Consider the following 25,419-nt stretch of genomic DNA (forward strand, 5'->3'; position numbering starts at 1 on the left):
AAATTTTGACATATTTCTTGTAGCGCTCAAACCGCCTGTTAAACTCAGATCGCAGCCTTCTCCATGTACCTAGTGTCTTCACGATTCTTCGCGTTCCAGCATCTCCATTCCTATAGCACGACTCTTGTCAATCAAACCCTGCGATATCCGGACAGATGTGTTGGTATATTGGAAGATTTGAAAGTCGAAGAGGTCGTCAACCATGTCCTCCAGCTCCTTTGCAGTCATGTTAATCTTGGCTTGCAACTCCCGTATTGTAATCCAGTGCGCGACACGCGCGTGAACAACAGGGACAGGTACTTGATGAGCCCTCGCCTTCGTCATCTTATAATGTTCGTTTAAGAAATGCGGTATTCGTTGCCCATACAGTCGGCCCAACATTTTGTTCATCTCGTAATGCATGAGACGTAGAATAGAAGCTGGCCATAATTGAGAATGCTTGTCAAGGAAAGCAAAATGGTCGTAGAAATGGTGAATAGGCTTAACCCGAGCCGCACCAGCTCGGTTGTATTCTGTCGAAGCGGAGTTGTGCCTTGGCTGAGATGTTTGAGTCTCCCGAGGATTGAGAATCAACTGAAGCCAATGGCTACCATGAAACCGTGATGGCAAGGCAGAGATACGTTTCCACAGGCCAAGTCCAGAGTCTGAAATGGATGGCTCGACAGTCGACCGTACATGTTGCGTTGACCTACGCACATTTCGCAAAGCTTCTCGTTGGCTTTCCCTCTTACAATGAAATTGTACCTTGATCTGGAAGTAGTCCATGTCAAATAGTGATGCTGCCGATACTACGCGAGTATTCTCCAGTTCTTTGAGCATCTTGTTCATGAAAATCGCAGTATGAAAAATGTTCTTGGCCGTCGTGCGCAAGTCTAGAGCTCGTTTCACAAATTTCCGGTCTGCGAGGAGGTGTGCAGTCGTCAATGCGTCACCCGTAGCTATCCGTAGTGGTAATGTGCTAAGGATAGCTTGCCGTGTACTGCCATGATACTCTACCAGGTATCTGTGTAGCTTAGGGCATTTCTGTTCGATGTCTCTACGACTATGCAGATATTTATCCTTTACCATCTTGTGATACTGGCCTCGGCATAAAGAACGAGTTGTCTCCCCGGATGTCGTTCCCGAAATCCAAGGCTTTTCGGGCAAATCTTTCCAATTATAGTTCCAAAGGGGATTAGTGTCGCGGTAAAAGCTTGCAAGCAGTGAGTATGGAGAGTTGCGTGTCAAAGCTTTGAGGTCTTCTCCTAGCTCTTCCAGTCGTTCTTCGAAATACAGCTGGAATGATGCATCATCAAAGCGTTCTTGTTTCTGGCTATCCAGACTTGACGGCGGCGGTCTATTGTCGAAAGTACGCAACCTTTGGTGCCGTTGGGCATTTTTCTTCCCAAATCCGCTGCGAGCGGGAACGGAGGACGGATGCGTCGTTGGAGTAGGCACGCGCGCACCAGAATTGAGCTGCTTTGTGGTTGGCTTTGGCAGCCTCATTATGGAGGTGAGCTGGTGGGCGCTGTTGCTGTTAGAGACGAGTGGTGTGAAAGAAGTTCTGCCGAAGACCGGCTGGGGATTCGTGCACGGCAACGGCGCTAACACCAAATTAGGCAAACGCTAGACGCCATTGACGGGAGTAAGGAGTTACGACACAAGATGTTGAATCATGGAGTTTAAGGACTTGATCTCGGGACTAATGTAATACCAGGATACGGTAAGCCACTACAGTTTAATGATTAAGGACTATCGACATAACTATAGAATACTAACATCGTCCCTTGTACCTCCAACACCAAGGCACAACTCCAATCACGACATCCTCCTCATCGACTAAGCCACCTCCTCAACCTCAGTGAACCGACCGCCAGCCTTAGCAAAAGCACCTTCCTTCCCACCCTTCAACACCATATCCAAGAAAGCCGCAACATACGTAGTCGTAAGGCCCGTGATCCTACGCCCCTCAATAGAACCCAGCAGCTCTTCTACCTGCGCTGGCAACTTTCCATCCAGACCCAACGCAGAGATGACCAAGGGGAGATCCGAGAAGCTGTAGTGTGCTGAGTGCTTGACTTCAAACTCCTTCTTCCAGCCAGTGAGGTTTGGCCAGATAGTTTTCCAGGAGGGATCGGTTTCTTGTGTTTTGTTCTCGTGGCCCATTAGCATGAAGGGGGAGTTGAAGCCGGTTGTCAATACGGGACCGAACATGGAGCCGTCGAGGTTGACTCCGCCCTTGAGAGAGGTTATTGATATCATCGCACTGGCTGCTGCTGCACCTCCTAGAGAGTGTCCGACGACGGCCATCTCGGGTGCGTTCTTGGCGCTCACGTATCCCGGAAGTAGCTCTTTGATAGCTGAAGCGTTCTTCATTTGCTTGGAGACAAACTCGATGTCTGCGACTCGCGTGTTGAGTGCAAGCTCAATCTCGGCATCACTCTCGATGTCGACACCAGTCACTATGGTGCCATCCGGGAACTCAACCATATCTGCATCGTAGGGATGGTCAATGGAGAGCACTATGTAACCAGTAGCCGCAACGTTCTGGAGCATGGCGTTGTACAGGTGTCGAGATGTAGCGAGTGCGCCTGAAAAGAGGACGACTGGCAAGTCTTTCGAGCAACCGCCTCGTTTGGCCGGAGTCATGCAGGTCTCAAGGCCTAGTGATTGGAAGCTGCCATTGGGAAGACCGTATGCGCCGAACTTGGTGTCCATGAAGGATGCGGTCGCGGGAGGCATGTAGGGTTCGACCTTCTTGCGACGGCATTGCGTGGTGGGGTAGAAGCCGGATACCATGATAGATCGAGGGCTGCCGTCGTTGGCGTACGGGTCCGAGCGAGCATGGTCGGTCAGCGAGGCGGAAGCGATTATCACATCTTGATGATGAGAGGCGACGATTGGGAGTGTAGTTTTGGCAATTGTAAGGCCAGGTGAAGATGCCAGAAGTACCAGCAAAACTGAGATGCGAAGTCCCATGTTGTCGATTGTTGATAACGGTGAAGATGATATGTAAGATCTTTGGAAGTTAAAGGCGAAAGCAGAGAAAGGTGCTTGTGATGGATATGTTTGAGAGCATGAGTGGTATCTATAGTCTTGACTGAGGTAAGCATCTAGTGCTTGAGATGCTCGACCCTCTTCCGAGCGCTCTATCGTGACCAAAAGCGGACATGACAGTGGATACAATTATACTCCAGTTTCTTCCCTAGTGCAGCAGAGCCGCATTTTCGACTGACATGGGTAGTGGAGGAGATCTTGCTCGGCGGCTTGTCGGTGTCGTTGGCCTCTAGTCCCAAGGAAGTCTAAATGCGTTATTTCGTTTCCTAAAACGGTCAAGTTAGCTGGCACCGCCTCTAGTGGGCCCGTTGCTCCTATGCTTCGTCCTTCAGCGACGCGATACCACTTCCCAAAGCATCTTTTTACGACATCCTGCAAATGTCCGATGCTGGGATAGACGACGCCTCATCGCTTGCCTTGCATTAACAATCTACATTTGCCGCTACACGACTTACCTTCGCACGAGCGCCACACATGTCACCCGGCATTGGGCCGTATGATGGTCGTAAGGCTAGACGGAAAAGGTGCGAAGCCTGTGTTAAGCGCAAAATCAAAGCGAGTGATTCAGCCCTACCAGGTCTGCCAGCACTAACCGGTTATAGTGTAATGGCGGCGTTCCTTGCGATTACTGCAAAGGAAGAAGACAAGCGTGTGTGGTGCCCACGAGGTCGGCAGTTTCGAGTTTTGTCTTCGTTAACCCAGGAGCCGAGAAGCAGCTTCAGCCACGATCGCCAATTAGCCCAGGGAAAACTGAGCAAAACATGGCTTACTTTTTCAGCTCCTTCCTACCGATGAATGTACTTTCCAGTGGTGGTCTACTACTGCAAAAGGAGTTGCAAAGCATGATGCATTCTTCGGTCGCTTTGAGGGATGCTCTCTGTGCAGTAGCAGCCTTGCATCGATGCCAACGGGTCCAATGGGAATTTTTGGGAACCAAAGACCCAGAAGGACGTCAGGGCGCGATGCAGCTTTACGTAGGATCCGTGAGAAATGTCCAAGCCCGCATTACCCACAACAAGTTTGCGGACGATCCATCAACACTGTGGACGACCTTTCTGCTCGGCCTTTTCGAGGTAAGCGCCAACCTCAGATAGGAGGTGACAATGGCTAACGTGGCTTAGCTAATGTGCGATGCTAGCGGGACCAACTGGCTCTCGCACTTCCTGCACGGGACTTGCGCAATCCTGCGGCTCCAACCACCTTCATGCCTTGCTCTTCCAGACCAAAAGAATACGCAGAAGCGTAACTTCTTCCTTTCAGCCCGTGTATTCGAGATATCGAGGGCCTTGATTTACTCTGAACCGACGTTTCTCAGTCAGCCTGTGTGGACTACCGCACTGGCAGAGCTCTGGACTGGCGAAGGTGCAGCACTCTGGCACCCGAAAGAAGCACTCTTCGACATGTTACCCAGCTTTTCTGAGTTGAGTATACGTACTATCCAATTCTGTGAATTTGAAGCAGAAAATTTGCCGGAGCAAGTGCAAGCTGAGCGTGCACAGTACCTTGCTGCTGAAGGCTTACTACTTCAGCAATCCTTGCGCGAATGGTGCGAGGTGAGCAACTGCTGGCAGCATGCATCGGGTGCATCAGACCCAGAACTTCTCATTGCTCACATATACTACAACGCCATTAGCATCTACCTTTCGGGTACTTACGACTACCATGTACATTGGACCAAGCCAATGGCACCGTGTGCGCCGATCCTAGCTCGCTCCCAGATCGAGTGGCACATGCGTCAAATCCTTTGCCTGAGTCGCGAGTTGCTGGCTAATGGGGTTGCGGGTGTGCTACTGTTTTTTCCTTTGAGGGTCGCAGGAGCGCGTGTCCGGGATGCTCATGACATGCACGAGGTCTTGGATTTGTTTCGTAGCGTGCTGCAACGCGGGTATGCCGTCGCTGATGCAATGATAGCCGATCTTTCGGAACTGTGGTCGGATACAGCTACAGCTTAGTCTCAAGGTCCAGATGCGCACTTCAAGCCAGGGTTTCCGTTGTCTTTTGTGGTGTCTCTCCGGTTTGAGTTTATGATATTGCTCGAAAGTCCAGGCCGATAGACGCGTGGGAACATTCGCAGCCGGCGTGATTGAAGGCTTGGGTAAGTGTCCGCACATCACGAGGTAATCGCCGTCATGTGAAAGCTCCTCCAGTCCGGTCGTCGGAAGGTGAATGTTCGAGAGAGTTGTATCGGGGGTGAGCGGCCAATCATGTTGGTGTTATTCGCTCTTGCCGCGCCTTGCCGCATTTGGTGCTAGCAGAAAAGGCTTGGCATTCCAGCACCGCTCGCAGCTTTCTGACAGCAACGCCAACGCCGCCGCCCACGCATTGCACCTCCACACGCAACTCTCACACCGTCAAAATGGCTATGGGACCGTCTGAAACCCTCGCAAAGACCAAGACCACGTACGTCCGCGCTCCACCCGCACGCAGCCCCGGCCACCTTCCCCGAAAGAATCCGTTCCTCGACCCGCCTCGCATCGCACACCCATCGGAGTAGGAAGGAGATCATGCTGACAGTGGCATAGTTGGCACATCGGCTCATGGGGTAACCCCTACGAGGGTGGTGGCCGCCCCGGCAAGGGCGTCGTCACCTATGCCTTGAGCCCCAACCGACAGCGCCCCATGGCTACCTTCATCGGCAAGGGCTTCTGGAACGTCATGCGCCGCTCAAGGAACCAAGTCCTCTACTTCATCCCCCCTCTGGCTATCGCATACGGCACCATGCAGTGGGCTATCGAGAGGTGAGTCAATGGATGTTATCAAGAATAGCAGGGTCATAAATAGGCCAAGGTGCATTGGATGGCAGGCTGACAATGATAACAGGAACGAGTTCCTCAACTCCAAGACTGGCCGTGCCCTGTTCGCCGACGAGGAGTAAGTGGCTGTATAATAAGAGATGAATGAAGGTGTATAGCACCAGGAGTTGGAGGAAGGAAGCGGAACACTACAATTCTCTTTGCATCGAGCCAACGAATAGACTGTACAACCAACATGCACCTTCTTTCCATTCGGATTGCATTCCTAGTCTACTAGATGAACGTCTGTCGCCCCATACACGGCCCTTCGTTGATCACCTCATACTGTGGAACCACACCATCGTCAAAAGGCGCAGTAATGGCGACTGTGTCTTGGTCACTCGGATAAGTCGTTATGTGTCCCTTGCCCGTTGTATCCGCAGCGACCACCAGACCGCCCTTACCCCCAGGCAACCATAGCTCCTGAGATGGGTCCTGGGGTAAAGTGATACGCGCGAGTCCAGATAGGAAGTGTACGATTCTTGAAAGTGTCAGCGCAGCTCAGCGTACAGCCAATCTACTCACTGTGTTGTAGGCGCATTATGCAATCCGCCGTCAAATCGCGGTGGCTGGATGACATAGCCTAGACTCGTAACGTTGCCTAATGCTATGGCACGGCTTCCCGCGGTCCCTGCTGTTGTAGATACTGTGAAAGGGTATTTCAGACGCCAGCATTGAATGGTGGTGGTGTTCTCAGGTGTGGTGACTAAAGCAGGTGCAGTCAGGTAGGTAGCGTCTGAAGCATTGGGTGCTTGGGCGAATATGAGAGGGAAGAACGTGAGCGCAGCGAAGGCTATGATAGAGTGACGCATTGCTATGGTTGGATTAATTGGGGAATGGAAGTCTTTCGCAGTTCGAAGACCTTAAGTATCTATTATACCGGCCCGGATGAATAAACATGGCGCTGACTGCGTGTGAATAAGGTTGGTGTTTTCGTGCGCTATAGCTGCGGGCTGACGAGCCATAGTAATCGCCCCGGACCAGGATGGATGATGGAACTAGTCGGTCGGTGCATGTATCGTGCATCTGCATGATCTACATGCAGTGGCTTGACGGAGTTGTTCGGGTGCGAACTTTACATGAGATCTGGATGTCATATATATTGTAGTGCGCTGATCAAAGACTTTACTGTATCATCAATTAATTCCTACTTGCGCGTCTCTTGGACATGGAGATGAATACCCGTGGCGGTCGGACCGAAGCAGGGAACCTACTCTAGAAGGAGGCAATTGGTGTCTACACGTACCGCACATTCTTGCAGAGCATTGAGGCGGAATATAAGAGGCTCAAAAGCAAAAGAAACAATCGAGTCAAGGCGTGGTTCTAGACTCTGGCACATGTTCACGCGTAATGCGGGCAGGCAGCCCCGCTTAGTAAGGCAGTCGGCGTGTCGGTGGCATGGGTAGAACTTCGATGATTCTGTCATATCCTAGCTTTCGCCATCGAAGCGCACCCGCCACAAGACATTCTTCTACTGCCAGCCCGAGGCAGTGAACAGGCGCGGTAACACAGTCGCTCTTCTTTACTTGTCACATACCCCCTTCCATTGTTATATTATACCCCACCCCGCAGTCCCGGCACCTCTGTTCCGCCGCCATGTCGACACTCCTCCGCCGCTCAGGCAACCTAGCGCGCCTATCCCGACCCTGCCTCAACGCTGCCACGAGGGCACCACGCACATTACGCACACGAGCACCGATACCACAATGTATATATACCCAGCAACGGGTGCGGAGATTTGCGACCGGGCCCCCGGAGGAGCCCAAGGAGAAGAAGGATGACGAGCCAGCGAAGAAGGACGGCACGCCTCACAAGCCTGAGTTCAGATTGTCTGGAAAGAAGGAGGGAGAGCCTCAAATGTCCAAACTTACGCCAGAGGAGGAGAAGATGCTGGATCAACTGGTCTCGTTCGTGTCGATGGGCGTCCCCAAGTCACAGAAGCAGAACATCAAGGAGGCAATGGACGAGATTAAGCGCACTGGAATACCACCAGAGCTGCGACAGGAGATGGACAAGCTGGAGAGAGGCGAGAAGCTGGACCTGGCCACCGCGGCTAAGATCTCGCGGTTAACAACCAACATGGCACGCAAGGCGGCGGACCAGCATCAGCAGAAGTTCAAGGACGGCTCCGAGGAACCACAGCAGAAGTCGGGCGCACATGACCCAGGCCCAGGCAAGGGCTCCAAGGGTGGCGCTGGCGGAACTGGTGGACCAGTGGGGCCCATGTTCGGCGGCGGTATGGACACCAACACCATCCTCATCAGCGCCTTCCTCGCATACCTCACATACAAGACCATCTTCCCGAGCGAGAACTCCAAGGAAATAACATGGCAGGAGTTCCGAACGACCTTCCTGGACAAGGGTCTGGTCGAGAAGATCGTCATCCTGAACGGCAACAGAGCAAAGGTCTACCTGCACCGCGAGGCTGTATCGTCCATGTACCCCGACTCGCCTTCCGTCAACCAGAACTTCTACTACTACTTTACAATCGGTTCCGTCGAGGCCTTTGAGCGCAAGATGGACGACGCACAGTATGAGCTAGGCATCCCAAGCTCCGAACGCATACCCGTGGCATACTCGAGTGAGATCTCCTGGTTCGGCACCTTCTTGTCCTTCGGTCCCACCATCCTCGTCCTTGGTGCGCTCTTCTACTTCACAAGACGTGCGGGAGGCGGCGCTGGTGGAGGTGGTGGTGTGTTCGGCATGGGTAAGAGTCGCGCCAAGAAGTTCAACCACGAGACGGATGTCAAGGTCAAGTTCTCAGATGTCGCCGGTATGGACGAGGCCAAGCTAGAGATCATGGAGTTCGTCTCTTTCCTCAAAGACCCAAGTCGATTCCAGAAGCTCGGCGCCAAGATCCCTCGTGGTGCTATTCTATCTGGATCCCCCGGTACTGGTAAGACGCTTCTTGCCAAGGCTACCGCAGGAGAATCAGGCGTTCCTTTCTTCAGTGTCAGTGGTTCCGAGTTCGTCGAGATGTTCGTCGGTGTTGGTGCATCGCGTGTCCGCGACTTGTTCGCCAATGCGCGCAAGAGCACGCCTTGCATCATCTTCATTGACGAAATCGACGCTATTGGTCGTGCCCGATCGAAGCAGAACTTTGGCGGTGGCAACGACGAGCGCGAGGCTACTCTCAACCAGATCCTGACAGAGATGGACGGATTCAACACCACGGAGCAAGTCGTTGTATTGGCCGGTACTAACCGACCTGACGTCTTGGACAAAGCGCTGATGAGACCGGGTCGTTTCGACAGGCATATCAGCATCGACAAGCCCACCATGGACGGACGAGGACAGATCTTCGGTGTCCATTTGGCGAAGATTGTCACCAACGAGGACATGGAATTCTTGAAGGGCAGGCTAGCAGCTTTGACACCGGGCTTCTCCGGTGCCGACATTGCCAACTGTGTTAACGAAGCTGCTTTGATCGGTACGTATTTATGATCCTCTTGACTGCACATGCACTAACAGCCTGCAGCCGCCCGTGCTAACGCCGAGACTGTTGCTATGGTACACTTCGAGCAAGCCATCGAGCGTGTCATCGGAGGTCTCGAGAAGAAGTCCCTTGTCCTGAAGCCTGAGGAGAAGAAGACCGTCGCCTATCACGAGGCCGGTCACGCTATCTGCGGTTGGTACTTCAAGTGGGCCGACCCTCTCCTGAAGGTCTCCATCATTCCCCGTGGCCAAGGCGCTCTTGGATACGCCCAGTACCTCCCCAACGGCGACACATACCTCATGAACGTCAACCAGCTAATGGACCGCATGGCCATGACACTAGGAGGACGTGTATCCGAAGAGCTCCACTTTGACACCGTCACCTCGGGCGCATCCGACGACTTCCGCAAGGTGACCGCCATGGCCACCGCCATGGTCAGCAAATGGGGCATGAGCAAGAAGATCGGATACATCTACTTCGAAGACGGCGAGGGCCAACAACTCACCAAGCCCTTCTCCGAAGACACCGCCAAGAACATCGACATGGAGGTCAAGCGCATCGTCGACGAAGCCTACAAGCAATGCAAGGACCTCCTCACCGAGAAGAAGCACGAAGTCGGCCTTGTAGCAGAGGAGCTCCTCAAGAAGGAGATGCTCGGCCGCGAAGACATGATCAGGCTACTTGGACCCCGTCCCTTCGAGGACAGCCAAGATTTCCACAAGTACTTCTCCGGTGAGTACGGCAAGGCGCCTGGATACATCGAGCCGCAAGGCAACGATGGTGTCAAGGGCCCATTGGTACCTCCCAGCCCAGCGACTTTTAAGGATCTGGACGCTAGGAGGTGAGAGTGGCTGGAGATGTAGTTTTATCGATCTTTTCCTTCTTTTTAGGTGCATTGTGGCATGGTTATGACATGGAGGAGTGCTTGGCGATGATTCAAAGGGTTTCATTCCACTCTAGACGTAAGCATGCGTATGGTGTCGTGGCTTTTGTAGCATAGACAAGTGCGCATTGGCTTTGTAACAGTATTGTTCGCCTGGTTCGCAAGAGTTGACCGGCGACAGAAATATCCATTGTAAAGTTCAAAAACCTTCTCTTCTATAAGCTTGGTGTGACACGGGTGTGTACCTTTCGTCGACAATTTGCGTCCTGCACTTCGGGTTGGCTGCCGCCTCATGCAAAGGAAACACTGGATAGGCAGGCAGTGTACAGTCTACATCAGGCCAACAACACGCGACTGAGAAGATGTAGCGTTGAGTCAGGCCTCACGATGTTGAGTTTCTCATCTGAAGAGGGTGCTTTAACTGGATTGTGGGTCACAGGAGAAGAATTGATAGCTCAGTGTTCGTTAGAGGTGGATGGTGTATTGCATTGAGGAAAGCTATGGAGAGTGAGAGCTGAAGCCCATTGCGCATAGACAAAGAAAAGAAGAAAGCAAGTACTTTTGCTGAGTGTGATTGTTTAGTGGATTCGCATGCTGAGAAGGGAAGGCAAGAATGTCAGAAGAGGAAAAGAGCTTTGAGATGTCAGAGACATCCAAGAACATGGAAGAGAAGTCGTAACGGAAGAACTTTTGCCGCAGTCATGGATCGCCAAACCAGCACACAGTATATGAGTGCTGTGGATGATATCGCACACGACTAAGCGTCAGTGAAGGTCTCTTTCTCTCTCCGATCTTTGGCTTGGGCTGCCTGACATATCAGTGCTTCAATGTTCTCTGTGGTGTCCCATTCTTTCCGCCAGTCACAGCGTAATACTTCTGAAAAGTACTTGAAGGGCCCTTCATCTGACTTGTCAAAAGCCTTAGAGATCCAGCGTTGCGCTGGCTCTGGATCGGCGTCATGATCAAGTAGAAGCCTAACCATAGTCTCGTCGCGTTTCTTCACGGCTCGGACCAGCGGATACTCGAGGTTGCCCTCTGGGTTTTGCAGACCATTTGGACTCAGACCAAGCTTCAGGTATCTCGTGGCGAGTTGGAAATCACCCTTTTCAACCGCGAGGGCTAAGAGAGAACCGGAGAGTGCGAGTACATGACTGTAGAACTTTGACGGGTCTAAAATGTTTCGATTGATTAAAGCCCTAGCAAGACGGTTCATGCGACCAACGCCCCAAGTAGTTTGAGAATAGTAGAGGCATTCCACTAGTCTAGCTTTTGCGGCGGGTGTATGATCATAGTCCAGTATCCGGTGTAGAAACTTAGTCGTAGGAATACCAGCAGCTGCTATGACCCAATCTTCTACGGACGCTGGTAGGGGCTTACGAAGATGCTGAAACCACCAGTCTATGACGATGATGGCAACATTCCAGTGTCCAGACCGAATAGTGCGATCGATGATGGTGCTCAGATGCATCGTCGGCTTGGCCTTAGCTGACTTCGTAAGGCTGCTCTTTGCGTTCTCCAAGAGCTGAGCCACGAACTCAATAGCTCCAGATTGTGCGGCGACCTTGAGAGGTATTTCAAAGACTTCGGTTCCGTTCCACACAGAGACGCTTTGAGAGAGGTAGTGGGTGACAAGCTCCTTGTCTTCCATCAATATGGCGATCGTTAAGCAATAGGTTTCGACCGGATTGCTGGCGGCTTTGTTACACATGAGGAGGGTAGGTCTGGTGGCGAGTTTGAATAGCTTGCCTTCAGGAAGGTGATTGACGATGGCGTGGCAAACTCGGTCCGTATAGGCCTCGCGAACTATCTCCGATGTCTGTGATGTAGTCGTCATGAAGTGCTCAACGACGTTACGGACGAGACTGGGCAGTAGTGTCGGAGCCCCGTACAAGCTTTTGCACCGGTATGTAAGGAACAGTTTTACGTGTCGGAGGAAGATTCGTTTGCCTGCCGGCTGTGCGTATCTGATCACGGGCTGTCTGCCGAAGCACTCTTCGGAGATGAAGGCGGCAAATGTTCCTAGAGCGAATAAGTTCATGTTGGGAGATCATCGGATGGCACTCACTGCAGACATCGCGTCGTTCCCATGCCTCGCTGACTCCAACCTTATGAACGTAGCTCGCGATGATCTTCTGGAATATTTCCGGCGGTAGATCCAACAGATCCATCATGATCTTGCTGGGAGGGTAGTCGTTGAAGGGCTAGTCGAAGTTATCCCAGTGGGGTGTAGAGATCCAGAGATAGCGTTGAGGAAATGAAGTCTTATATGCGAGGCATGAAGTCGTTCAAAAGCTAACTTCGGCAAGAGCGCTAGTGGGTAAGAGAGTCCAAGGTGAGGGTGAGCGAGCCGGGATAAGGTGATGATACTAGAGGATATAGAGGTAATAGAGGCAAAGTGAGGTTTGCAGATCATCGAATCGCGCACCCTAAGAGCTATCAGGCTGCGTGGTGCGCTCGAAGCCACGTGCGGGCACGTTTCGCAGCATCTGAAGAGCAGTTGGAAAGATCGGGGCGTATGCAACATTTGGAATAGACAGAGGCATAATGATCGTTCGTCGATGAAGTCGCACTCGTTGGTGGGGAGAAGAGGATGCACGGGGAGCGATGACGCACATACTTACCTAGGGAAGGAAGGCACCGTCAGGGAACGTGATCTGTCAGACACGACCTCGGGAAGCTCAAGATCATAAACATGTTGTTGAAGCAGAAATCCTGTTCTCGCAAAAGAGTCTTGCCAGAAGTAAATATGTACACTAATCAAGTTTCACCAACATCGCCATGTACCGGCCATTCCTTCCGCATCGAGCAACGCGATAAGTACATACAGCACAGCAGCCCATCTCCGATTCAACGAATCTAGCAGGTTCCCTGACCGTTGGGAGTACCACTCTTGTAAGCACCCTGTGCATCACCAAGGCACTCAGCAACAGTGACCATCTTAAGCCCATTGTTCTTCGCCCAGTTAATCAACCACGGGGTAAGCGTGTTAACCGTGCTGGCATAAGTCTCGTGCATGAGAGGAATGTGGCCATTGCCACTGGTGCCCGCCTGCTGGAACACCTGCTGGCTCTGCTGGGGCGTCTTGCCGTTCCAGTCGCCGGAGTCGACGTCGTCGGTGATGACGCGGTAGCCCAGGGTCTTCATCGTGGGGAGCACGTTGCCGCCGGTGGCGAGGTAAGGCGGGCGCATGTAGGTGGGCTTTACGCCGATGATGTTGACGAGGGCTTGCTCGAGGCGCGTCATTTGCGATGTCAGGTCGTTGGTGGAGAGGGAACCGAAGTTCGAGGGGTGGGACCAGGTGTGGGACGCGATTTGGTGGCCCGCTTTGTGCGCGTTTTGAAGGGCGGTCTTTTGGTTGTAGATGCAGCCTGTTCATGTTAGATGGTGGTTTCAGCTTGTAGTAAAGGAAGCATATACATACCGTAGAGCGATCCAGTAACGAAGAAAGTACCCTTAGCTCCACCAGCAGTCAGGGTGTCGACGAGCTTCTGGGTGTATTGAGATGGGCCGTCATCGTAGGCAAGAGCGATTTGACCAGGGTTGGCGCACTTGGTGATGACTTGTCCGGCAGCAGGCCCAGCCCGCTTCATCATGTCGAGAGGCTCGGGAATCGGTCCAGCGATGGCAACCGCAGCAAAGGCCGCGACAATGAAAGACTTGACACCCATGTTGATGAAAGAACGACTGTTTGAACGACTGATGTTTCGAACTGCTCACATTGTAGGCCAATGCCCTCCATCTTATGTATAAACGCCAAGGCCCCGCCCGCTGTCCTGAGGTCATTCCCGTGAAGCTTAGGGGCTCTTGGCTCGTTTATGGTAGACGACATGCTTAAACTGCTTGAACCGGGTCATCGGAGGCGGCGAGAAACCCTGTCCGGTAGTTGCTATAGTAGAAGCTCGGATGTTTGGTGACACCTGTCAGTGTGCCAATGTTCTGGCCAAGCTAAGTGAGGCATGGACTCTGTGTCAATGCAAACACCCAGGGAACCACAGTCGCCTGTACTGAACATCGCGCAAGATCCTCTTGGATTGACATCACATCAATGAAGATGCGCCGTTCGCCCGGAGCGCGTTCAGATGTAAATTCGCCGCGTTTCATTTCTCAGATTCCCGCCGGCTAATGTCTAAATCCGGGGAAGCTTGGAAACACGCCATGTGGAGCCGCGTGACAATCCGCGAAATTAATATAGAGGTCCAGAAGGCGGTGGAAGAAGTCTTCTGATGTAGATTAGGAGTGGCGTGTCCGTGTAATGTACTGCGACATCGCATCCTAAGGATGGATTCCTGTCGACCGCTGCTAATCTCGTACCGGTTACCTACAGTAGCTGCACCACACTAGAGCGGTGCGAGTGTGGTCTCTGAAAAGGACTCGGAGGGCGTGCTTAGCTGTTGCATGCTGAACTCGATGACCCCTGGAGGCCCATCAGGCCACAAGCCGAACTCGTTGCCAACACACACCGCGCCATCTGGTGCTATAAGAGGTATCCTACCAAGGAATTTGGAGAATAGCGACTCTTCAACATAGTGGGCAAAGTGCGACGCATCAGAAAGCGTAGATCCTCGTGCGAAGACGGAATTGGTGGCAGACTTGACAGTATGTGCTAAGCGCTGTCCTTCCGGTGAGTTGAACCCACCCAAAGCTTGCCAGGCTACCTTGATAGCTACAAAGGCTATGGTATTAGATTGCGGTGCACCTTCCCGCTGCTCGTACTCTTTCAACTCTAGGCATGTGGCGATTTTCATCGCGGCGGCGTTTCGCAGTGCGGTGTTGACAGGCGATGGAGATAATGAATCTTTGATCTGAATGACGCATATGTAGGCGGTGTTGTAAAGCATCAATGCTGTTGCAGAAACGTGGTTGGCCACTCCCAGTGTCTTCGCCATGTCAGATCGCTCAGTCGTTCCAGCTAATTGATTCCGATTCAAGACATCCCAGAACGGACGTAGCGATTCCAAGTTGTTAAGCACATTCTCCACTTCGATAAGCAAGGATTCAAAGCTCTCTGGACATGCTTTTGAGCGCAGTAGAGCATTCCGCTGACTGATGAGGCGGGTGCAGTCAGCCAAGATGGAGAAAACGTGGTGTTGGAAGAGTCCCGACTCGTTGGAATGTGCAGACGGAATTCGCTTCCATTCCTCGGTCGCGTATATAGAGGGTCTGGATTCCGCAAGTGCCCCAACGATGGAAAGAATGCGCAGGCCCCGAAAGATGATAGCGTTGATACCTTCAGACTCCTTGGGTGGGCCCCGTAGCATGGCAATGGCGTCGAGACCTCGCAGGTGTTTCAGAAAGTTCGTCGGTCCAGTAGGTAAAAAGATCTCGAGAAGCATGCAAGACAGTGACGTAAGTAATGTTTCGTTCGTCGTCTGAAGCTCTGTACGAGCAAGATGTGAATTGAGCTGCCGCAGCACCTGACCATACTGTTGATAGCCTTTGGTCGTGATATTGCCCTGTCGATGCTGGCTACCGAAGAAGGTGGTAGACAGGCTCACTATGCCTTTTCGCAATAGATCAAGACCAGGATCGTCGCTTCTCATTGATGCGGCATGGCTCTCGATCATGTTGCAGGCTATCTCAACAGGTCCCCCGCGTAGCAAGTTCTTTCGCGTATATGCTAAGCAGATATCATCTTCGAAGGCTGCGAGAGATAGCTGGTTTGGAGTAGCTATTCTGACCATTGCGTTCTGGGTTGTGTTTGCCGGCTTGCTTTCAAACGTGCTACTCTCGTTGATCCAAGTAAGGTCTTTGGGCCCTTGACATTTGAGTCCACGCTTGATGCATTGTCCACATTCAGGGCGGTTCTCGTCTTGTCACGTCAGCACATGCAGCAGGTCTCTGCAAAGGTTGACCAGGTGAATGGACATACCGCATTTCACACGCCGGCGACGACAATTAGCACAACCTTTTGATCGCCCACCCCGACTGACCATGATGTGCTATGTATACAAAAGGAAAAGAACGCGTTGTCTCGACTCTTCAACATGCAGAAAAGCAGGAATCTTGTAGACAGGATGTGTCGCGATATGTAGCGTGGTGGGAGGATGAATTTGGGCTTTTGTTCGATCCTAGATCGACGGAATGCACGATATTCATATTGAAGGATCAGCAGCGGAAAGGGCAGAGGGCGTCGAAGCTTGGTGGCTGAGTTCGCGAAGTGTTCCCCGTCTGTCGAAGGAGCGGGCTAGGCAGACGCCAAACCTCTTGGCAGGGCGCCGGAAGATGACACCTCGACTAGCAAGAGGCATCATTGGTTTTCCTCACATCAGCAACGAGTGCATCACATCAACGAATGCCACGAACAAGCAGTTCCCATCACACGCAAAATTAACACAGGCAAAAATGTGAGGCAGGCTGCGTTTGAGGAGCCAATATTATGTGTCAATTTGAGGACCTCGGAGGTGATGAGCTATTAGGTGTCTGTAAGGACTGTATGCTATCGTAATAGAAAGAAATGAGACACACTGGAAAGTCTCTATACGGGAGCGGACATCACACCATGCCACTCAACCGTGTGATCGCAAAACAATAGCAAAGACCAAGAACTCATACTGAAATCTGATGTTACTCAGGCTCAGGGTTCTTGACTATCGATGTTGGCCCTACATGCCAATCATCCTTTTGACCATGCCTTGCGCCAATCGAGCAACCTCGCCATTGCTACAGCGGTCCTCGTTGCCACCAATGGCACTGGCCTCACAGCCGTCAGGGTAGAAGAAACTGGCCAGCGCAATGATGATATAGGCAGCGATCAGTAAACTACCCTCGAGATAGTTACTGCGACCATCCAGTACCAAGAAGTTCACCACCAGGACTGTGACGAATAGTGCAACAGTCTCGAAGATGTTGAAGTACAGCGTCATCTCCTTGCCCATGATCCAACCGAGGATAACAATGACAGGTGTGATGAAGATAGCAATCTGGATGGAAGAGCCGACAGCAATACCGATAGAAAGATCCATTTTGTTCTTCATCGCGACAGTGACCGCAGTGACGTGCTCTGCAGCGTTGCCAACGATGGGAAGAATGATAAGACCGATGAACGCTTGGCTGATACCAGAACTCTCAACCATGGGCTCAATAGCTTCACTCATGAAGTCGGCGCAGACAGCAACGAGACCAGTGCTGATCAGAAGCATGAAGATAGCAGCTTTGATGGACATGTCAGGTGCTTCATCGTCTTCGTCATCCTCGTTGAGGGCCATGGCGGCCTGTGGAGAGACAGCAGGATGTTTGACTGCGTTGCCGGTGGCGTCGGCGCGTCCAATTTGATCCGGGAGGGACTTGGATCGACGAAGGGGTGCACGCAGAGCTGTGTTGTCGCGGGGTGCTGCCATACGAATGTTGGGCGCGGGACCGCCAAGTGGGGCGAGGTTCTGAGGGTTCGAGAAGACATTGTTGGAGAGTAGCGAAGGAAGAGCAGGTCGGTTGTATCTGCGAGGGTTCGAATTCATAGTAGTGGCACTGTCATTCTGTACTTCCTCCGCGAAGGTAACCTTGGGCGTGGGCTCATTCGGCACGACCTCCTTTTCAGGAATGGTGTCGACCTTGTTGCGATCACGGCGGTCCTTCTTACCCTTCTTATGCCTACGTTTTTCCTTCTTCGTTACCGAGCGCGAAGTTTGCGAAGCGGCTTCGAAGTCACGAACGACTGGGACGTATTGATCGTTATCGGCCTCGTCACCACTCATGACGTCGAATGAGTGTCGGCGAGAAGTAATAGGAGCTGCGTTGTTGGCAGTGGCGACGCTGTTGGTTCTCTCCGAGTCGAAAGGACTCTGATGCAGCTCACCCTCTGGCGAATTGAGGGCCGAGAGCGCATCTGCGTCTTTGGAGCTAGCGCTGGACTTGCGGCGAAGCCTCTTCACCATGCGCTTGGCCTTCTTCTTCATGGTGCCATCAGAGTTCTTGGAGGAGCTGTCGCTGTCGCTACTGCTGGAGCTGGATGAAGAGTCGGAGCTGGATGAGTCGAAAGCACCGGCAAGGACACCGGGATGTGACTCTTCGTCAATGATATGTTGGGGAGTGCTAGCGTAGAGATAACGATGGCTCTTGAGCTGGAAAACGAGGTACAAGCCGTAGACTAGTAGGAGGATGACACTGGTTCCACGACTGACGGACAATGTCTCGTGGTCGGCGATGGCGTTGTTCTCGAAAGCAGCGTGGAAGGCAGTGGGTAGCAGAAGACTCATTACGGCGAGGGCCAGCATAACACCGCTCATCTGAGTGACGGTATTGTTGTAGACCTGCTCCTGGTACTTCAAACCACCGAGTAAGAATGCCATGCCCAAAATGAGAAGCAGGTTGGCAAGAATGGATCCAAGTAGAGACGCTTGCACGACCTCGATCTGGTCAGAGGCGAGCAGGATGATGAAGAGAATCAACTCGACAGCGTTTCCAAAGGATACGTTAAGCAGTGCACCGAGCGCATCTCCAACCCGGGCAGCGACAACTTCGGTCGCGTGCGCGAGCAGGCCAGCCAGCGGAATGATGGCGATGGCGTTCATGGAGAAGACAATTTCGGGCTTCAGGTGCACAAGCTTGACTACAATACCAAGAGGCACGAAGACGAGCAGGAGGTTGATCCAGCTGTGTGTGATGGCATTTTTGGTGTGGGATATGAATCGGAGGCTGCCGTTCTTGACACGCACGAGCGAGTAGAACGGACGCTTCTCGGATCCTATGGCGGGAGGCGTCGTTCCATCGGGCGCGGTATTGACGCTGCCATTGTCGATGTCTGTGGAGCTATTATCGCTGGCAACGGGCTTCTCGCTGTGGTCGCTGGTGCCATGTGCACTACGCGACGGGTTGCTGCCATCTAGGCCAGGATGGGCGGTCGAGTGGGGGTTGTGGGTCGGAAGGACGTCGGTCTGCGTGTCTTTCTTGCGTCCCAAGCCAAGTGCAGATGCTGCCTTAGACTTGAAGCTGCGTATAGAGGGGTCGTCGGGTTCTCCCATCGGTTTTGGTGTTGTAGAGTTTGGGGGTGGTTGAGTACAAAGATGTACTTGGGGCGGTAGTAGAAGTGTGGCCAAGTAAGTGAGGCGCGGCCACCGCCTTCCTTATCAATGCTCGGCAAGCTTGACCCGGCTTGGTACGTGCTTAGTATGCAGGTGGATACCGGAAGTCGAGCGAATGACGTCGATCAGCCAGATTGGCTGCTACACGTGGACGGCGCGCACAGCCTCAGTGGCGCGCTATGGCTTGCTGAGGTTCTTGTTTGCGCGCGACGAGTCTAGAAGGTGGCTGAAAGATGCAATCATCAAACGCGTCCTTCATACAGTCTGTATGTCGCGACATGTAAATGATGAAACTTAGATGGGAAGGTGCGCCTACCACGCGTTATCGTAGCATCCCTGACACGTTCTGGGAATTGGAAAGCGCGAGGCGACGACTAGGAAGCCGCCAACGTCGGCTTTTCCCCGCACGGTCATCATCATCAATACTGAAGCCGCTGATCGTTGACATCAATCACACAGCGCCGCGCCTCCTGACATCCACTATGCCATCAGAACGTGTAGGCTCCCAATCTAGACTGCACACGACGCCTCACGATGCAGGGATCATGCCGAGCCTGATAGCCTCGCCAACGCAGACCGTTTGTCACGTCCCTTTTCCCCGAACGCTTAGCGCTCTTGTAGTACCTGGGCACGCAACAACAAAAGCTTGAGGTATTCCTTGGAGCTATTGCCATCAGTTCTATGATGCCCCGACTGACGCAATTTTTGCAATGTAGGCAACTGACTTCTTCAATATGAACCTGTTGATTCGGAGATTTCTGTACTGATATCTGGTTGTGGGTCTCGCTACCATAAAGACCCTCTGGATGTTCACTTGGAAAACATACTCATTCGGGCGGTAGTACTCGAGAAACCAGACCACATGGTATCTCTGTGGACACTGTTCGACTGCCAGATCAAAGGTTGAAAGCTGATCGCAGCAATAGCGCGTCAATCCTGTACTTGGAGTCAGATGACTACGCGACTTAACACCCGTGGATTGCAAACGCGCAAATTGCTTGGCAGCGCAGCGATGAGTACAACTCAATCGCAAAGTCTTGCACCATGAGCTCTTCACCTTCCGGATACCATCATGAACTTACTTGATCTCCCAGCAGAAATTTTCGCTGCTATCATACACAACTACCTGCACGACTACCTATATAATGGCCGCGGATGGGCTGTGGCAGTTCGAGCACGATATGTCTGCAAAGCCTTCGCGGTCGCAATACACGACGATATGTTTGGTCGATACTCCGCAAGTTTCTACCGCAGCTTCAGTGACGACCGCAAGCAGCGTCTACTCGCACCAAATATGTACACTGTCCTCTCCAAGATGGGCCCCACCCGCTGCCGCTCGACGTATATTCTCGATCACATGGAAGCTACGGTCAATTTCCTCATGGAATTTTCATATCACCAAACGCAAGCGCAGCGCGAACGCTACCGCCTGGCCCTCTGTAACGCCATGTCAGCGGCACTCTCGGTAGACGACATTCTCGCATATCTCTGCCAGGGACCATTCGATGACTCGGTCAAGGCCAGGAAGAACATGGGACGCGCAGATACCGTGGGAATGCTCGCTGCTGCCGCTGCTGTCAATAGTGAGCCTGCCCTTCGTTTTCTTGTTGGCAAGGTATACGACGTAGGTCTACGTAGCGAGCTGTACGGCACGCCGCTTACCGCCGCCGCGGTCAATGGGCATCTTTACTCCGCTTCTTTCATTTATGAGCGTATGGAAAAACGCTTCTACAAGCGCAAACAACTGCACAACGCGATCAACGCATGCATGTTCGAGCAACGTACTACTATACTTCCTACACTCATGTCCTGGTATCTGAAGTATTGCTACTCTGGAAAATTGATCAGGGAAGCAAAGCGGGGTTGGATCGACTGGGCAGTTCGAAACGGTGAAATGGGCGTACTACGATTCAGTTACTATCCCGAGGATGCAATCAATTACATACGCCGACTGGAGCCAACGCCCTTCCACTCAGCCTGTCGATACGGCCACGCGCACATCATTCAGTACCTGCTCAAAGCCGATCCCAACCTGAAATACGCAATTCGTAATCATGAAAAGGGTTATATCGGCCCTAACGAACTATGGCAGGGTCTTACAGTGGCGGTGGAGAATGGCTGGCTTGTGGCTACCAGGCTGCTCATCCGCAGTGGTGTGCAGATCACACAAGGAAAGGAGAGCTACGTTCCATCTACGCCAGTGCTGTGGTATGCACTCAAGGGAGGACATATCGATATGGTGGTGCTATTGCTGGCTTATGGTGCTGTGGTGCCGAAGAGGAGCTCTGAGCGTAATGGCATTTGGAATATGGCCGCGAACCACAGTGTGAAGACGGCAAGACTGCTTCAGGACATCTGGGATGAGCAAGAAAGACGTAAGTGAAGGTCAAGGTTGATAGTATACACTAGTGGGTGTGCGCGTTCGTCATCCTATGAGCATGCGACTCGCCGTAGCAGCTGCCTCTTGCTATCTAGTAAAAAAGGTGCATGAAGAATACAGCAGAAAGTCTGCTCCAGATAAGCATCATGCCATTAGTGGTCCTGGGAGCTTGTACTGACATTATTTACCGTGAGTTGGCTGCGATGTGTGTGTGTGAAGCAGCCATGACCGCCCATTAGTCCAGCCCGATGCACGCTGCAGATCCACCCGTGGACGCCACGGAAAGGCCGGGGCCCACATCCCGTCGTCACGTCTCCCGCGCCGCCGCCACGCGTCACAGCGTACAACGTACCCTCCTGCGTCCAACTTCGCTTCTTGTGCAACTGGCTGTAACAGCGTCATATGAGACCTGAGCTTTTGTAGCAATCCCGCAATTAGCGACATCGCAACCGCGCATTCGTAACCCTCTAGAGAACCACCAACCTCCCTAGCATATCGCAATCAGCATCATACTTACCTTCACAACTTACCCTACCTAGCCCAGCCCTCTGCACGATGGGTCGCTGGACGGACATGGATAGCGTAACTTCCCTTCCATACCTCATCTCCTACCATTTCACTAACACAACCCCCAGGACGCCGAGCGCCTCCCCTCCGGCTTCGAGCGCATAGGCTACGACGCCGACACCCAAACCTACACCTTCCGTGACGCATGCGGCCTTATCTACGAATCCAAGCCCGGAAACCGATACGGCGAGCTGCGTGCAACGGGCGAGCAGTCGCAGCCCCCGTCCGACGAGCAACGACGCGAGCAGGATGAGATGATAGAAGAGGGCAATAAAAGCGCTGTGCGTATGATGTTGCCGTTTGCGCTGCTGGTGCTGGTGTTTTTGTTCCTGGTGTTTAAGCTTGTGAATAGGAGTGATGGGGCTGATACAGTTGTTGCTGGCTGTGGAGATGGGGAGCGCCAGTTGCGGGTTGAGAAGGGGGATACGTGTTGGGCGATTGCGGAGGCGAATGGGCTGAGTGTTGATGGTTTGTTGGGGTTACGAGGGAATCATGGTGTGGATTGTGGGAATCTCAGGGTAGGGCAAGGTATCTGTGTACCGACGTCGAGGTAAGGGTGGTCCTCTGTCGCTCCTTCAGGCCTGCTTTACCTACCCATAAGGATGTCAGGAAATGGAAAAGAGCATAGTAAGAGGAGGAGGTGGTCACCGCATCTCATCTAGGTTAAGATGCTGCAGACATGTCAATCATCAGATGGTGACGAAGGATCATTCTTCACCAACCCGATTGGTATTCTGGAGGCGCTAATCGACTACCCACCGATTATCCCACAGCCAGATAGAAGAGGATTGCGTTAATTGAGGTCCATGTCTCAAGCGTCAACTCGCAGAGCTTGGTCATGACCTTACGCCATGATTTCGCCTAGAACCCTCGGAATATCAGCGCGACAACATCCAGAACGACAAGAAGACTTGGAGTCGCCTGCGACGCAGGTATATAGCAACCCGCAGACGATAAATCTCATCCTGCTAAACCAAACCCTTGGCATTTCACGCATTCTCTTCAAGTCGAACGTCACGTTGCGAGGAGCTCGGAACTTCTATCTGGTTTCCCGACTGAGGCTAAACGAAAACGAGCGCATTACCGTAACTTCAGGCGCCCTGCGTGGAGAACGGCCTTGCGATTACTGATATGAAGAAGTCATCTCTACTTTATGATATTCATATGCATAGCCCGTATGTTCCACTCATGTTTTGGCTATGTAGTCGACAATCGGTGCTGTTGTTGGATGATCTAGAGCAAGCATCCGATGCACCCAGAGATGAACCGATGCGCCGAGCATTACAAAAATCAAACTTGATGGAGGTGTTTAAGGCGCGGAACCGGTTAATTGGCGTAAGTCTGAACGTTGTTGACAGCTGCGCGACACTCAATGTCCTCACATCCAGGCAGAAATTGCGCTAACGTAAACTCCAGGGTCCAGAAGTCAATTGGTAGAATGCTACCTGGCCGTCAGGTTGGTGCAAAAATCTGCAGGTCCACTTCGTGGAGATATAGCCTATACTGGTAAAACCCGGCTCGTTTATTCACATCCTTGCTCTTCAGCCTCTCGTAGCGTCGGTTCTTCCCGCATTAAGCAGGTCTCTCGTGTCTACACATTTAACAGTCGGATATAGCGGGTTGGAAAGGATTCTGGGTGGAGGTTACTCCACCAGGGCGTAACTTGGCCCACAGCTACACCTTGGTGTATTGAACTATCTTACGCCCGATACTTGGCTGAGAAACATTCATCGGAGGACAAGTCTTCTTCCAATCCCACAGTCCCAGTTCTCTCGTACGCCCACGATTAGCGCAATCCTTCACAAGAGTTGCCCGTACGTGGATTGGCTCATACTTCCCGCAATCTACATCTTCCCGTGTAGGATCACGACCAGGCAGGATTCCAGCCTCGCTCTTGCGACGGTCGATACGCGCGCAACCCGAGTGAAAGACAGGTAAAAACAGCACGTTCCAGTTTAAGTCAGTTGCCTTGACGTATAAAGCCAGCAGCCTTTGTTCCTGGTTTCATCTCTCTTTACTCTCATCAACTCAACAACAACAACACCACCACCACACTCGAATTTGCCTCTCTTCTCATCAACCTCTTCACGATGAAGCTCTCTATTCCTCTCATCGCTTTGGCTTCGGCCACCAGCACCATGGCCGGCTGCTATGGCAGCGGCAAGCCCTACCTCAACGACTGCAACAAGAATTCGTTCCTTGATGCAGCTGACGACCTGTGTAAATCACTGACCCTCGCGGGATATTTCAACTATCGCCAAACGAAGAAAGCATGCGCCCCGGCCAGGTGCAATGGCATCAAGATGAACTACGAGGTGGGATGGAAGGGTAGCAGCGGAGGACATACCTTGGCTGTAGCAGACTGCCAAAGGCGACTTAAAGAAAACATCAACAACTGTCCATTGGGCGGCACTCAGACGGTCGCTGACTGGTTTTTCAAGTAAGTGGCTGTACACATGGCGCGAACTGTGCGATGAGGACGAGAGCTAACGCCGTGGGATTGTAGGTCTGACCCTAATGATGGTGGCTGCTGATCGAACCACTTCGGTTGGTTCAACAGCGTCGAAGAAGTTGTGATTGGGATCTGTGAGGTCGGGCAAGTGAAGGGCGATATATCAGAGACACAGCGTACCGATATTGGATAGATGATTAATGAACAAAGATACTTGCCGACTTGACTTCTGTGCTCTGCTGGTTTCCTCTCCATGCGTTCCAAGGTTGAGTCTTGAACCGCAGCCTGCCCAGGTTGCTTTCCTGAAGTGATGTTTTAGTCAGAGTGACTAAGGAGGGTGGCAGGGAAAGCCCAGGTTAGGCGTCCTATTAGCCCAATTTCACAACAGCGCATCGGCCCACAACCCTTCCAAAATTGCACCCAAGGATGCCAACATACCTTTAGAATACGACTTCAGTGTCTTGGACACAAACCAAGGGTCGGATACATCGCGAGAGCGCACACTGCGTAGCCTTCACATGACCCGATGTTCAAGATTATCACGTGTTCGACACCATTCAGGTTAGCTTCGGTCGCGACGGCTCCACGGCGGGCTTTCCCCCCGAAGCCACACCAACCGACAAACCTCACTTCTCAGCGCGCCCAACACCATCATCAGCGCATTCAACTAGAAGCGTGCAGGAACTCGGATGGCTTATCAATCATTTCGATTCTTTTCCGTCATCTACCCAGGTTACCACGTAGTAGGCAAAGGCCTCGTTCCTGGACCCTGCGAATCTGGCCACACCTGGGCACATGTCCATCGTTCCTTCGTCTACCCGCAGCCGATTTCTCCACAGCCATTTTACCCGCAGCC

The 25,419-nt window shown here is 52.4% G+C and overlaps 7 protein-coding genes across 7 annotated transcripts; 3 read left to right on the forward strand and 4 right to left on the reverse strand.

Moving 5' to 3' along the window:
• Positions 1–1,818: 1,818 nt before the first annotated feature.
• On the reverse strand, positions 1,819–2,749 carry J4E83_003546 (uncharacterized protein; the record flags this gene model as incomplete). The annotated part of the gene is made up of 2 exons (XM_049330481.1): positions 1,819–2,656; positions 2,745–2,749. 2 exons carry the CDS (start codon positions 2,747–2,749, stop codon positions 1,819–1,821), a joined length of 843 nt encoding a protein of 280 aa, XP_049190977.1.
• Positions 2,750–5,392: 2,643 nt separating this feature from the next.
• J4E83_003547 (uncharacterized protein) lies at positions 5,393–5,911 on the forward strand (the record flags this gene model as incomplete). The annotated part of the gene is made up of 3 exons (XM_049330482.1): positions 5,393–5,436; positions 5,559–5,774; positions 5,857–5,911. 3 exons carry the CDS (start codon positions 5,393–5,395, stop codon positions 5,909–5,911), a joined length of 315 nt encoding a protein of 104 aa, XP_049190978.1.
• Positions 5,912–7,424: 1,513 nt separating this feature from the next.
• Positions 7,425–10,109, forward strand: YTA12 (Mitochondrial inner membrane m-AAA protease component; the record flags this gene model as incomplete). The annotated part of the gene is made up of 2 exons (XM_049330483.1): positions 7,425–9,258; positions 9,307–10,109. 2 exons carry the CDS (start codon positions 7,425–7,427, stop codon positions 10,107–10,109), a joined length of 2,637 nt encoding a protein of 878 aa, XP_049190979.1.
• Positions 10,110–10,904: 795 nt separating this feature from the next.
• Positions 10,905–12,221, reverse strand: J4E83_003549 (uncharacterized protein; the record flags this gene model as incomplete). The annotated part of the gene is made up of 2 exons (XM_049330484.1): positions 10,905–12,101; positions 12,213–12,221. The coding sequence occupies 2 exons, from the start codon at positions 12,219–12,221 to the stop codon at positions 10,905–10,907; spliced, it is 1,206 nt and encodes a 401-aa protein (XP_049190980.1).
• A 782-nt stretch (positions 12,222–13,003) lies between these two features.
• Positions 13,004–13,815, reverse strand: J4E83_003550 (uncharacterized protein; the record flags this gene model as incomplete). The annotated part of the gene is made up of 2 exons (XM_049330485.1): positions 13,004–13,515; positions 13,569–13,815. 2 exons carry the CDS (start codon positions 13,813–13,815, stop codon positions 13,004–13,006), a joined length of 759 nt encoding a protein of 252 aa, XP_049190981.1.
• Positions 13,816–16,749: 2,934 nt separating this feature from the next.
• J4E83_003551 (uncharacterized protein) lies at positions 16,750–19,104 on the reverse strand (the record flags this gene model as incomplete). The annotated part of the gene is made up of 1 exon (XM_049330486.1): positions 16,750–19,104. One exon carries the CDS (start codon positions 19,102–19,104, stop codon positions 16,750–16,752), a length of 2,355 nt encoding a protein of 784 aa, XP_049190982.1.
• Positions 19,105–20,236: 1,132 nt separating this feature from the next.
• On the forward strand, positions 20,237–21,547 carry J4E83_003552 (uncharacterized protein; the record flags this gene model as incomplete). Its single annotated transcript, XM_049330487.1, has 1 exon — positions 20,237–21,547. The coding sequence occupies one exon, from the start codon at positions 20,237–20,239 to the stop codon at positions 21,545–21,547; it is 1,311 nt and encodes a 436-aa protein (XP_049190983.1).
• Between the last annotated feature and the right edge of the window lie 3,872 nt (positions 21,548–25,419).

Source organism: Alternaria metachromatica (assembly GCF_023757995.1).
Source record: "Alternaria metachromatica strain BMP 0045 chromosome Unknown scaffold_5, whole genome shotgun sequence".
Lineage (NCBI taxonomy): Eukaryota > Fungi > Ascomycota > Dothideomycetes > Pleosporales > Pleosporaceae > Alternaria > Alternaria metachromatica.